Below are 14,835 nucleotides of genomic sequence, written 5' to 3'. Positions count from 1 at the left end.
TACAAGGGGAGGCTTAGAGAGCTGGGACTGCTCATCCTGGAGCCAGGGCCAGACTGTTTAGTGGTGGCCAGTGACAGGGCAAGAGGCAAGAGGCAGGACTTGAAACACACAATCATCAGACTTCCCTGCCAGCCTCAGCTGCTCCATGATTCTGTGGTTTTCTCTGTATTTTAAAGACTATGAGACATAGTCTTTTAGACTGTAGACATAGACATTTCTCAACTCTCATTAACTTACCACTTCACAGGAGGACATAATTTGAATCCAGTAGGGCCTGACCCTAACACCATCTGTAGTGGGCAGCAGCTTTCTACCATCTTCAGTGAGCTCTGTACTGGTTCTGTACATGATGCACTGAAACACTGGCAGGACATGAAAGGTTTTAACTGCTTGTAAAATGTAGGCATAATCAAAGCCTACTGTTTTCTGTGAATGCAAATCTTTTTTACTATGATACAGTCAGTATTGGGTCCACACTGTCCTCCATCACTAAGGAGTGTTGTGCCATTTCCATAGCATGAAGGAGTGTGCCCATCTCTGTACCAAAGCTTCCCCTCACAAAGGGAGGGATGTGGTGGCTGAAGGTTTCCTTGCCAGCTTTCACTGAGACCATCTCCATGGCAGAAAGTTCACTGCTTTCTGGCTATCAAATATGAAAAATTTCAGTTACTAAGAAACTGAAATTTCCTTTGCATCTGGGCACATTAGAGCCCAGGGTATGATTAGTTACAGTTCTCCAGGATGGCCTCTGCTCGGATATGATGTCTTTTTGTCTCAGGAGAGCCAGCACACTGCTGACTGCTTGCCCTTCTCTGCCCTCCCTCCCCATTCCTGTCCTCCTGACCTGCCATCCAGCTGGGCCGATATCAAGCAGGGACACAGTGCTGCCCACACCAGATATGTAACAACACACAGAGGTGCAGACAAAGAAAAGGTCTGCAAGGAGTCAGCCCTTCTTCCTGGCGTGTTATGGTGCTCCCTTCTCTCTCCATGTGTGTTGAAAGAGCAAGAAATGGTAGAGATTCACAAAGAACTCTCTCATTTCTGTAAGCACACACCAGATTTGCAGATGAGCCTGATCTGGACACTCCCAGGACAGGCAAGGAGACCAGTGCAACCCCAGCCCAGGTTCCTTCCCTAGCTGCAGTGATGACTGGGCTTCTCCATGTATCTTAATCCATGTGGAATTGATTCCATGGAGAGGACCATAAAACTAGGCTAGCAGTTTATGGATTAAGTAAAAGATCTCAGCCTGGTGAGTATCCCTCTGGAAACTGGCCAGGGCAGTGGTGTGGCACCGATCACACACTGAGAATCTCTCTGTGTTCCCCATAATCATTATCCTATTTTACAAAAAGGATAAGATCAGCTGGACCTTGTTGCCAGTTCCCACAGGAAAATCTGGCTGTGTAATGTTAGTAAAGGAGGCTATCTGCTGTCTGCATCTTCCTCTTCTATTTCTGTTCAGGGAATCTCTGAAGTATCCATATTGCAGTCTTTCCAGACGCATCTTGGCATTTTTGAGAAGGATAAAAATTTGAGGACTTACTTTGAAAGATGACTGGTCCTGTCAGGAAAATGACTGGTCAAGGAGAATTTTCTCACCCAAAAATCCCCCTACTTCTGTGTCTGCATTCCTGCTGCATTACTTCATCATCACGTTTCAAAAAAGAACATCAAAACAAGGACCTAGTTTTCACAGACAGCCAGATGGATGCTTCATGAGTGACTCCTACCTTTCAGAGTGACTGCTCTAGGGCAACTACACTTCCCTTTCTTTCTTATGGAAAGGGCAGATCTGCTGTTTTGAAGTTCTGCTGCTGTTTCTACCCTGGTGGCCTGTTACAGGAACCTTTAGAACTTTTACTGTGGGGCTACCAGAGAAACCTGGATTTTAAACGCACATGCTCATGAGAAGCAAACTCAGGAAAGTGAGAGGATATGATTCTGAGAAGCATGCCGATCCATATGGACTTTGTAAGCTGTGCTGTCTGCACAGACCCATTTCAGCCCAGGGGTCCTAGGATGCCTTAGCTGATTGCTCATAACAGTCTATACAAATTGTGAGAAAGAAAGACTTGTCTTATCCTGAGAATCCAAAACTTTGAAGTATCTGACAGCCCAGAGATGCTACCAAGGACAAGCCTACAGCTCTTGCAGCTCTTGATTATACAGTTGTTTTTTTTTCTTTTTGTTTTGAGAGAAAGAAAGCATTCTGCAATTTATGCCTAACATAGATTTTTTTTTGGTATCATGATCTTGGTAGATGATCTTGGAAAACAGTAATTTTGAAGGCTGATTAGAAGTGCAGCAGTGTCCCTTTCCATGGCGGGAGTCCTTTGCCTTTCACGGAAAGATGTTTTTGTCACAGTGAAGTCTGTGGAAGGACCTGGACTGAGGCTTCTTTTCACACTGCCAGTTTGAGAGGCTCCACTTCCATGCCATTTCACGGAAATTTGGCTCCCCGCAGGTGCCCAGTTTCAAAATATTTCTCTCTCCTTCATGAGTTATAGGGCTTTGGCAGGCTATAAGGTTGTCAGACCTTGAGAGGGCTGCTTTTTGCCTGTTGCCTTGCCAATTATAAGGCCTAAGCCGTTTGAGGAGACTTGCTAAGGAAAACGTGTAACTTTTGTAACCTCGCAGCCTTTCTCCCTGACTCATTGCCAGCAATGGACCATAGTTTCAAGGTTTAATCATGAGCTCAGACCCATGGAGAACCTTCTCACCTTCCTGCATCTCGGTAGTCCATGTGCCTTGCCAGCTGCTACCAAACCCATCTGCTCCTTGTCCAAGTCCCTGCAGGACAAAGCTGTGCCGTCATCTAGATGGCAGGAGGATGATGGAGAAATCCACAGGGCAAGGGAAGCACCCTGACCCTGGATCCTTGCTCTATGTGTTACAAGAGGTTACCAACCCTCTCTGCAAGCAGTCAGGCCAAACCTCCAGGAACAAACTCACATTTGAGCTGCCAGGTATAAATTGGGGCAGATACAGCCAAAGTAGGAAGGACTACTGACCTCAGTGCCTGGTCTCAAGACCACATTTCTTCCTTTCCCTATTTGTCTGAAGGCTTTATTGGAGAATGCTGTAAGATAAGAGTAGGGCACTTATTTATGCAGATGTTATGGTGCAGGGTCTGTGATGTTGTACTGCAGATAAGTCAGGGTTGGGGCAAGTATTAAAATGTCCTTTAAGCAGCACTGCAAGGGAGTTTTGGAGAGGTCTTCTTCAGTGGTGCCCTATTTAAATGCAAAAGTGTCAGTGGTGCTTTATAAAGGAGTGGCCTAGAACTGCAACTGTGTCTGAACATGAGAGCCCTTGACCAGGCCTTATGGCAATTATCTAACAGGATGGTTTGTAAGAATGTGAGGACATTGTCAAGTTGATTTCGACACAAAAATGAACCCTTTAAAAAAAGTCTATCAAGTCAAAGTGACCTTAGGACAGAAAATTATGCTGACCCGGAAAGCACCATGCAAATTTTAGTGGACATGTTGACTAAGGACCGTGTCCTCACAGAGGTAAGTTGTCCTTTTGGGGCAGGTTCTACAGCAAAATCTGATCTGTACATCATCATCTCGAACCTCTCCATTGCTCCTCAGGCAATGGTTGTGTTGTGAACCAGGCTGAAGCTTGATCCATTCTGGCTAGTCCCAGCTCCTAGATGGTCCCTAAGGATTAACCTGCTGTGGATTAACCTGTGGATTTAGGCAGCCTCCAAATTGTCCTGCAGGGTAGGCCCAAAGAGAGGGATTTCAGCAGGCCAGCACCATCTCCCCAACAACCGCTGGGCTCTGATACACCCAGCAGAATCTGAACAAAGCAAGAATTCTGCCCCCAGCTCCCTGCATGCAGCCCTTAGGTGGAGTGAACACAATTAATGGGAGACCCCAAAAAAGGAAGGAGAACCAACCACTATGGCCAGCGTGGGAGGTTTCTGCTAGTTTATGTGGCTGCCCTTTCAGGTCCACATATTGTCCTCACCAAATGGGTTCAGTATGAGCAAGGAGCACTTACATGATAAAATGTGAAAAAGTGCTGTTGCAAAAGCACTTGAATCCAAAAAAAGCACACTTTGAAATAAATAAGGGGCATTGGGAAATTACATTCTGGCAACTGCACAAAGTGTGTGCATTTCCCATAGAACTGAATAAAAATAGATTGTGTCGAAAACAACGATAAAAACTCAGGGGAATGCATGTCTGGCACAGTTTATATTCCACTCCTGGGGCTAAAGTTGGAATATTGTAAGGGTGGTGCAATTATGAATTGTACTTTAAAAATGTAAATATTTCTGTTCCTTATAAAAGTATAAAAAATAATCACATACTTTCTTTGATGATCCATAAGTCTACATTAAATAGCCAGTCTTAATTCACTGCAAGTCAACTGCATTCATAGATTAATAGGTTGGGGTCTTCATATTCTGCCAAAATAGAAACAGTAAGTCATATACAGACAAATGCATGTGTGTTTATTTATACATCCATACATATACACATACAGAGAGATAAAAAACAGTCTTTCTGTTCCTGAATCTGTAGAGGTCATTACATTTTGATTATATTTTAATCAAATGCACATCCACAACTTTGTATAAACAAAACACCCTAAGACAAAATGGAGACTTGACACTCCAGTACACAGCTCCAGCACATCCACATTTGTCCTTTAGGGTCTGCTAGTTTGAATTGAGGTTCTGCTCTCAAATGTAGCCCTTCCAACTATAGGCACATCTTCCCTCTCAGACTAGGCAATACCTGAACCCACCTTGCCTGATGCCTTTGGGACACTGAAGTGTCTGTCACACAGTCCAGTGTGTCTACCTACCCAACCCCATCTGTGTGTAGGTGTGCAGAGATGTCCAAACTGAGAAACACGCTAGGGTCAGAGTAGTGCTTTTACTCACTAATGCTATTCTCAGTTTTTCGCCAACAAAAATCTGCAGGAACATTACCACTACATTAGGGTTCAAACCAAAGGAAATATTTCAGCTGGTGCTTATGTGCCCTCTTTAATCAATACTTATGCAGATGCTTTATTCTTCTTGCCAAGAATAACTAATAATTTCCTCAAGAATATAATGAGTAACAATTAAATCTATCAGGGAAAAAACAAAACAAAAGAAAACAACAAAACAGACAAGCCAAAACAACCCTACAGAATAAAACTCAAACCCACAAAACCAAAAAATAATCCAAACCAAAATGCCAACAGTTAATGTTCTCTGAAAAAGTTGCTTCTTCCCTAGAAGATATCACTTAGAAGACTCCACAGCTCTGACTCCCTCCTTCTGGAAATTAGCTCCCAAGAAACGGAAGTTAATTCTCATAATGACTTTTTTTCTTAGGAACACTGACAGTTAATAAGAAATGCAAGGCATGGAATTATAGGGTTGTTCTCCATCCAACAGCTATTTCTACTTCTTTGCTCCCTGTTTTTGCCACAAAGTAGATACCTGAATATTTCATATCTAAGCTCAGGACTAATAGAAGAAGATTTGCAGGGAGAAAGTTCATTTTTCAAAAATCATCAGATTCCTCAGCTCCCTCAAGGAAAATGAAGCAAAACTATCCATTCACTAACACTCTTTTTCATTTAAATAAAACCCAAGCATCCATGGCAGTGACTGTAGGTTTTTAAAAGCATATATGTATTATGATTTTTTCACTAGTGCTTCATATTTCAAAAGATCTAAGAATTACTGCATCTTTTGGGATATTTGTGTGTTCCTCTAGTGACATGAAAGAGCTTGACTTTCCAAGAGAAGATGGTGAGCCATCTCTGATAAGAAAGACTGATGTTATTCTTTTCCATAAAGGTGCTACTAGACTATATAGACTGATATTCTTTATCACTTAGATCATATAAGCCTCTTCTACTGAGCATAGCAACAAGTGCTTAGATAAGGCTGAGAGCTCTCCCAGTCTTTTCACCTCAAGACATTTCCTTCAGCTTATGAATAATTTCTATGTCTCTTTTCTGCATGTCACCTACTTCTCCATATTCTTTTGAACATATGAACACTAAATCTGTACCTTTTTTTTTTTTACTGGTCTCAGGAGTGCTCGACAGAGGGAAGATCTCCCATTCCTATTTTCTATCTCCCTCTTGAAACAAGCAAGAATCTCGTTAGCCCCTTCCTCTGCAGAATTATAGCAGAAATTGGAGTCAAGCTGTTTCTCCATTCTGATGCCCAAACTCTTTTAGAAGCGCTGCCTTCCATGATAAAGTCCTACCATTCTGTAGAAACATCTTGCACTCTTTCTTCTGAAGTCAATGACTTAATAAGGAGCTTGTAGAGTAAGATTTTCTTTAAATGGACAAGTCATCCAGATCACTCCATGCTTCCCTGAGCTCAGTGACATCACTGCTCTACTGGGTTTTGTGTCATCAGCAACATTTATACTTGCTCCCATGTGATTGCAGGAGGTGTTGAACATAAGCAGCCTACTGTCAATTCCTGGGGACCTTTTCCATCTGATGATGATTTTCTGTTGTCAGCTATTTGGAGAGATGTCTCTGTTAGCCATTTAACAGGTTGTCTTGACAGTATATAATGCCATTTTTATAAAAAGAGTAGGGCATCAAACAAAGTAAGATCCTCAAAATAGATGAAGTCTGCTACATCTACACTGTCATTTTATTTCATTTCTTTTAAGATGAGAAGGTTTACTTCTAATGACAAATTCAGCACTCACTATATTGACTTTAGAAACTCTAGTCACACTTTTCTGAAATTACAGGTGATTATGAGAGCCCAAATTGAGGCACATAAAAAGGAGCACTTTTCTAAGAGACAGTATTCTGTAGCTCCTGAATATCAAGGACTACAAACAACAGATATCAATGGAAATCAACAGCTGTGCATTTACTGAATAGTAACACTTGTAAACAGAGCTTGCAGTAAGTCACAAAGCTCATACTCCCTGGAAAATACAGTTTGGGGTTAAAAAGACTAGGGTGAGTGGAAAAGCAAGGGACTTGCGGTTAGAATATGTGATACTCTACAATTCTTTTGAACATGTTATCTCAGTAGATGAGGTGGATGGAAGACTTGGATTCAGGACCAACGTAAGCCAACTTGAATTTGAATTGCAGATAATCTGATACTCCTCCTCCTGAGCCACCACTTCTGCTCTCTTCTCCCTGACAGCATGATGATTCATCTCAGCACTAATCAGACATTTAATTTCACTGACTACATAGCACTACAAGTGCCAAAAAGGTGATACAAGGGAGACTAAATGAACACTTGTTCCATGGTTAGCAGGTGCCCTTTTGTGGGAGGAAACTCCTCAAAATGTATTTCTAGTTAAACTGATTGTGAATTGGTACTGAAAATGGCAGGGGGTATTTCATGTATACTGCTTTGCCACTATTCTGTTTCTTCAGGTGGATTCCTTCCATCCAGGTTTTGAACTTGGGCTTTCTGTTTGCTCAGAGAAAACCCTCATTGGCATAAATAACAATTTTACTTCAGTATGTAAATGGCTACTTGGTTCTTGCCATTCTAGATTTACAGTAGGCAGGGGAGGAGTTAAGTTGAATCCACAGAACAACAAGCACAGGTAGAGCAAAGACTATGAGACAGAGGAGATTCAATTGAAGGAAGAATCATGAAGAATGTGTTCAAACTTGATTAAGACATTATAGGCACTAGTTTCTTATATTGTTTATGGAACCAAACATTTTTCTGATAAATAGATTTGGGTATGGTAATGGATTTTGTAATACAATAATGGTGACATATCATTCTAATGAGAACAGGAAAGTGTGAAACTATGGATCTGCACAACTGCAGTTTTGTTATTGCTGGCTGTTGGGGAAGATGGAACAGGAAAACCTTGGAAATATGATTGCCTGACAAAAGATTTTGGGAATATGAAAACTACAGGCAACATCGAAATGAAAGCCACTTTTGAAATACCAGGTCTTAGTTACTGAACAACTAGGAAACAATGGTATGGCCACTGAAGTAATCCCCTCTTGATGAAACAATACCCTCTGCTTGCAAACAGGTCCAAGGGTCAGAGCAGACCCTACTAGCTCAGCAGAAGGGGTCCAAAGAGTAGTTTTTAGAAGTTAAGATGTAACACTCTATGGTAATATAAGGACTCTTATAGGCTGTATGTAAATGCTATAGGATTTGTATCTTGTATTAGATTGGTTAGTGACAATTAGAATATTCAGTACAGAAGATGATTTATTGTATTGTAACCAGGACTTCAGACATTCTCACTTCTGATTCTGATTCTCTCTTCTCTATTCCTCTCTTCCACTTCTACTCTTACTTCCACTCTTGCTCTTACACCCTCTCTCTCTCTCTCACCTGCTTACTCTCTTGGGCCTGCTCAGAGCTGAGTCTAGCAGCTCTGAGCAGTGCCCCAATACCCACGCCCTTTACAATAAACCGACTGTGTCCCAAGACCTGCTTATAGAGATCTCTCCATCCGTCTACGTCCGCCCGGTCCCGACCGAACCCGCCCGTAACCTACAGCTGGCAAATTCATGGCTGAATGATTGCCATTAAAAACAGTTAGTAAAAAAATTCTGTGAGCCAGATTTGCCTAGTAAGCCAGAACAACTTGAGAAGGACAAAAAGAAAGTCAATACATGTAACATTTTAAAGGTATTTTGGAAGATCAGAAATTGGTACATGATTATTCTTATGAACTGTGGTTGTTCCAAACTTACAAACCAGCTGTCACTTGATCAAGAGCCAGCTAGAAAAAACATTACCATATAACTGAAGAGATTTTGAAGTAAGCATAAAACATGTAGGGATTTGCAGGTGCCTTCTGAGCAGCAGCTTTTTAGTCATGCAGTATGCAAAGTGCATCTGCATTTAAAATTTCAAAAGCCTGGACAAAAGATTTAAGATAACACAAACCAATGATCTTTTAACCACAGGAAATATAGGGAGCAACATCTCCCGAACACAAGCGTGAGTCTTTTCCTACTATGCTGCATTAGGTAGAGGGCCAGGCTTTGCCCTGTGTTTCTCCAGTACAATTGTCCCAAGACAACAATATGAACTCTTTCCATGGAGAACCACTGCTGGGAATTACTAGGCTGCCAAATTGAGAGAGACTGTTGCAGATGATGAGATCAGGATCTCTTTCTCTGCTAGCTGTGCAGCTGCTCCAAGGACACAGTAATTACAGTCCCTCTTGCCTGCAACACCGTAACAAAGAGCAGGATTTAAAAGCCTGTACTCCACTAGTGCGCTTGCTAAAGTTACTTTCCACAGGGGAGAGAGGGCTTTACCCTGGCTTACACCCCTGATGTTCAGTGCACACTTCTGCCCCTCTGCACGGCACCTACGGCATTGCAGGCTTAGCCCGGGCTCATCAGGAGATGGCTGTTCGGGAGCATGTCTTCAGAAGGACTGGAGAAGAGTGTTCCTCTCAGGCAAAACATTGAAAGCTGGCAGAAAAAAAAAAGGCTTATAGTTGGATGTTGGATGGACTTTGACAGGCAAAGTTTACTAAATTTACTAAATTTGCATTTACCCTGGTAAAGACAAGTCTTGAAAGTCTGACTCTTCCCTTTGCACTCTGTTCATTGCTCTCCACATGATCAGAAAAGGTCTCATTCTCTGAGCTCTGGCAAAGTATTCCCAACCACTGTCTGAAGCATGCTGCCTGGAACTGTCCTGTGGGAGGCACAGTGCTTGCTATTTCTCCCCTGTTAGCTCTAATCTCCCCGTTTTTCACTGCTGCAAACCAGGTGAAGGGACAAGAACGACATGCAAAGCAGATGAGCAGTGTGTTATGAAAAGTGCATCTGTTGGCTGGGAGGAGAGGCGACAACAAAGTCTTTAGATTATTTCCTTGGGAATTGTGAGGGGAATATTCTGCCCAATCCTTTTTCAGTACAAAAGGATTTCTGTAGGTTGTATATTCTCTTTCATTTCAAGAAGATATTTACAGCTGAACTAGAATGGCACACAAAAATTAGTAGCAACTAATAAAACTCATTGGAGAGGTGTGAACCAATACTCCATCTAACTGTTCACTCTGCTAGACATAACATATTTTTGACAGCTGTCCTCCTTATGAGGATTTAAAAGCAATTTAAATATCAATACAAGGTCTTTGGAACAGAAAGCATCTGAGGAAACCAGATGACACCAACTTGAACTACAAAGTTTGCTGCCATCCTTTGAGATACACAAAATTCGGGATAAGTTTCACTGGGCACAAGCATTTTGGGCTGTTTTGAAATTCTTTTTTAAAAGAAGCATTCTTTAGAGTTCTGCCACCTAGGAATCTCTTATTCAAATTATCCCAGTTTTGCATAGAAACATCAAAGGCTGGATCTTGAGGATGTCCTCAGAGAAGTGATCTCATTTTACATCTGGGAGGATGGGAGTCTCTGACAAACAAGGGGAGTCCTTGATTAGATGGCAAAAGACACTATGCTGCTAGTAAATTCCTAGAAAAAAAGACTGCCTTGTCTGGCTAAGACAAAACCTCAGGGGTGACAACCCTTCTAATCCTGGAAGACTCCATTAAATGGAATATTATATGCTCACAGAACACCTAGTGCCTGGAAGGCACTAATTACTAACACTTCCCTTCCTGGGGGCTTCCTCAAAGCTTAGGTATCTCTCAGCCTGGTCACAACCAGATCAACCCTCTCAGTGGTGTGAGAAGGTTTTTAAGCTCCTAAACTTGTGAATGAGCCAATCTGGCATTTCTAGCCAACCCACCCTCCAGAGAGACTAAGCTATGCAGCTGTCCATGGTGTACAGGTGTCAGCTCTCCTGCTGCACTTGATTCTCAGCCATTTTAATGTATGTGGCTCCATGCTGCACCAGCAGTGCTTCCAACAGGCAGCTGTGATCAGGGTGTGCCAAAACTGGGACATGGCATGAAGTGGGGGTGTGCTGGCAAGGCTGGGAGCCCCCTGGACACTGCAGCAGTTCTTAGAGTCTGATGACAGAGCAATCTTCTGCAGTCCAGAGAGAACTCGTGGTCTGCCCCCTGATGACTTAGCTTAACCTTGAAGAGGTTCCTCCAGCAGGACAGTGCTAAACAACAGTGAATTTAACTTCAATTAAGTACTAGTGGCTAGCTGTAGGCTTTTCCTGCACAGTAAAATGAAGCCACGAGATGTTCCTTGAAGGTATTCCACAGCTTCACTAGCAGAGGTGTCTCCTGCCTGCTACAGGGCAGCGATATCACCCACGCAGGCATGGTTTACTCGCTTCACTAATTTGCCTGGTCTATAACACTTTGAAGATACAACTTGTGAACGAAGCTCCATTTGAAAATACACACACAATAAGAACTGGGTTCCACTTGGAAATTGACTCAACTTAAAACTGGCTTTGAGATCCTTATCTGTGTGAAAACTGTCATAGAGATTGCTGTATTATGCTGTCACATTATTTTTTTGAGGTCAGGTGTTTCAGTATCTTGCTACTACAAACTCAGATTTTGACTGCTGATCTTACCCTAAGCCCTTATGAAGCTCATTGCAAGGCCATTTGACTAATGCTGAATGTTTAATGAAATCAATTATCAAACAGCCATGTTGTCCCAGCCTTAGACATTTTAGCAGTTAATTTGCTTGCAGCACAAAAATAAGACTCCAACAGATCTTTCTGGAACCCCAAAACGCTGGCCAACATTCAGAGGCGATTACAAACCAGGGGGGGATGCAGTTTTCATGCATTCAACAGACCTCACTTTCAAGAAGTGTTTAGTGAAGCATTGAAAAACATGGCACCCGTAATTGCTACTTACTCTACTTAAAACATTTAAGCTTCCTGGTGATGACAAGCAGCACCCACTTACCACTGTGCTAAGTAGTCTCTGCAGCATGGCTTGGAAGAGAGTCTATGCTGAGCGTTGGCACTCAGCAGTGTTTAAATTGGACTTCTCCCCCATTTTTTAACAATTGTTTCTTTCTCCAGCTAAATTTTTTGTGGACCTTAAACAACCAGCTGGCAAACAGGATGTTCTTGCTAGCACCACAGCACCCCTCCCATCCTAAATAATATAGACGAATATAAGTAGATAGCACATCTATGCGTATGAATGATGTGGAGAAGAGCTTTAAGGTGATGCATGGCCGTGAAAAAGCACAGCAGTAATCGGCTATGAAATGCTACATGCACTGCGGTCCTTCCCTGAGCGGGGACATGTCCGCTCATCAGGAATCCCCGCTGGTCGCCAGCGCGGATGCCTGGACGCCTCCGCAGGGAGAAGGCACTCAAGGCTTGGGTCCCCGGGAGCCCCGGGGTGGCGGGGGGCCGCGATGCCCGGCGAGGCCGCGCCCCGGCAGGGTAGCCCGTGCGGGGGCAGAGATGCCCCGCGCTGCCCCGCCGTCCCCTCCGCGCCGCGCCGCCGGCTCCCGCGCTGTGGCGGGCGGGGTGCGGCGGCCGCAGTCCCCGGCGGGAGGTTGTCATGGTTTCCCGGGTCACATGTGCGCGAGGTTCCCCCGGCGCGGGGGGAGGAGGCGCCGCCGCCAAGGCTGCCAGAGCCGCTGCCCCCCGCGGGCCCGCCCCCCGCCCGCTCCCACCTGCGCCGCCGCCCGCCCCTTCCCGCTGCCCACGGGCGATCCGCCGGGCGCGCCTCGTCCCCCGGGCCGCCGACCCCCGGCCCCGGGCTCTCTCCCCCTTCTCCTCCTCCTCCTTCTCCTCCTTCTCCTCTCCCCTTCCCCTCTCCCTCCCCCTTCCTGGCCGGGCTGTGCCCCCCCGGCCGGCCCCGGCATGAGCATCTCCATCCCGGCGGGGCTGACGGAGCTGCTGCAGGGCTTCACGGTAGAGGTGCTGCGGAGCCAGCCCGGGGACCTGCTGGAGTTCGCCCTCCAGTACTTCGGGCGCCTCAAGGAGGAGGCGGCGACGGCCAAGGCGGCGGCGGAGAAGGAGCCGAGCGGCCGCAGAGCGGGCACCGGCCATGACAGGGGCACCCAGCCGCCGCGCCGGGGCCCCCCCGACGCCCGCGGGGTCAACTTCGCCGAGGAGCCCATGCAGACCGACTCCGAGAGCGGCGAGGACGAGCAGCCGCCGCCGCCGCCGCCGCCGCAGCAGTTCCCGGGTAAGGCTCCCCCGCCTCGCCGGCCCCGGGGGTGGGGGCGGGGGGGCTCCCGCAGCCGCCCGGGCTCAGGTGCGCGGCCGGAGGGATGGGGGTCCCGGCCCGGGCCGCTCGCCGTGTGGGGAGCCTGGGGGTCGCAGGGGTGGCGGGAGCGCGCTGGCCTCGGTACGCGGACACGGGCAGCGGGCAGGGACCGCCTGCGCTGACGCCAAACAGCGGAGCCCGCGGGAGGTTTCCCGTATCCCGCGGCAAACTTTAACCTCCCGGGCTTTCCCTTGTTCGGCGGTGCTGGGTATTTGGCATACAGGTAGCACCAGCTGCCTCGCTTGTAGCGTATGAGCCTGTAACAGTCTAGCAAAGATCTGTATGTTTCCGTTTTATAAGAGCAGAAGAGAGCAAATCTGCATTCTGTAATTAGTAGGTATGTCTACCTTAGAAAACACCTCTCATGGGCATGTTGCTGTATTCATGCACTTGATTAAGCATTTTACGTAGATGTACTTATATGTGTTTTAAAAAGTAGAGCACAATTTAAAGATTTCTTCCTGAAAGCCAGGGTGAAATTTTCTGCGTTTAGAAGGGCCTGTGGAACAAGTGTTGCTGTGACAGCAAAGAACATATGCAGTATCTTTGTGTTTGAAGGTAACACCGATCTGCACGCAGCTAATGACACCTTATCTTTGTGTGGCTGACAGGTTTTATTTAGAGACTGTGTCAATCTATCTGCTGGTGTGGGTTATGGGACGGGTAGGAGCTCTCTCTGAAGAGTGCGTAGTGCTTTGCCTTTGTTCCATGAGCAGGCTGACTGAAGGGTCAGTCAATACGGTTAGATGGGGAAGAGGAAAGCATCCAAGCATCTTTATCTTTTTTTTTTTTGAGGATAGCTTGAAGTGGAAGCGTATCTCATCAGATCGTCAAAGCAGTCATCCCTCCGAGTCGTGCTGGAGGTAGATTTACTTAGCAGAGTACAGGAGGCAGTTGTTTGCTTGTTGAGTATCAGTGCATCTAAAATGATGTGTTATGTGCATTTTATCAGGAAACGTAGATAAACAAGTAGGCGTTTAAGAACTGGGTAAGTTTTCAAAATGCTTCGTGTTACCCCATAAGACAGTCACCATTCTTTTCATCTGTTCTTTGCAGCTATACCCTCATGTATTTAATGAGAAATCGAATCTGTCAATCAGATTCCGCAGATTTATGTGGCAATTTAAAACTCTAATGCTGATTGTGACATTAGTAGAAGTTTGAAAATTTGGTGTCTTTGAAAACTGAAATGGTTATAGTATGGAAGAAAAAACGTATTTATTATCTTAATTCACTAACACTAGGTGTGTTTTTTCAAACATTAATTATAACACCAAACAATCTCATTGATAAATGGAGAACTGGAATGTTGTATGGAGGAAAGTGCAGAAATGTAGTTTTATTTATTAGTATGTATTTGTTACATACCTCTAACTTTACAAGGTGCTTTAAGAAGCTTTCTAAGCTTTTCTAATGAATACCTGTAATCAAGATTCTTTTGACAGTCTTTTTGTTGTGATTGTGAAGAGGGAAAGCCGTTATTGTCAATATTCTCATTAAGGGACATGCTAGAATCTCTTAGTTTGACTAATTGATTTATTTGCTTGACAAAAACCCTTTAAAATATCACATTTTTAAGCTTAATATATTTTGACTGTTTCATTGTATTATGATTTGTAATTTCTGTCAGTTCAAATAATTATTAATTAAAAGAAACAAAAATGAAAATATTTGTGAAGCCATATGAAGGTTAATAAGAAGT

General features: G+C 44.5%; 1 protein-coding gene across 1 annotated transcript in view; it reads left to right on the top strand.

The window, feature by feature from the left end:
• The first annotated feature begins 12,531 nt into the window (after window positions 1-12,531).
• Window positions 12,532-14,835, top strand: part of PRKAR2B (protein kinase cAMP-dependent type II regulatory subunit beta) — an 83,025-nt gene continuing 80,721 nt past the window's right edge. The window contains exon 1 of the mRNA XM_042018351.1: window positions 12,532-13,052. Within this exon, the coding sequence (XP_041874285.1) occupies window positions 12,725-13,052 (328 nt within the window). The 5' untranslated portion in view covers window positions 12,532-12,724. The remainder of the gene's footprint in view (window positions 13,053-14,835) is intronic.

Source organism: Corvus kubaryi, unplaced genomic scaffold, assembly GCF_017639235.1.
Source record: "Corvus kubaryi isolate FWS band 111438036 unplaced genomic scaffold, C.kubaryi_AGA036_p1.0 137, whole genome shotgun sequence".
In the NCBI taxonomy this organism is placed as follows: domain Eukaryota; kingdom Metazoa; phylum Chordata; class Aves; order Passeriformes; family Corvidae; genus Corvus; species Corvus kubaryi.
Note: the sequence above shows the minus strand (reverse complement) of the source record. Positions and strands in the feature narration are given on the sequence as shown.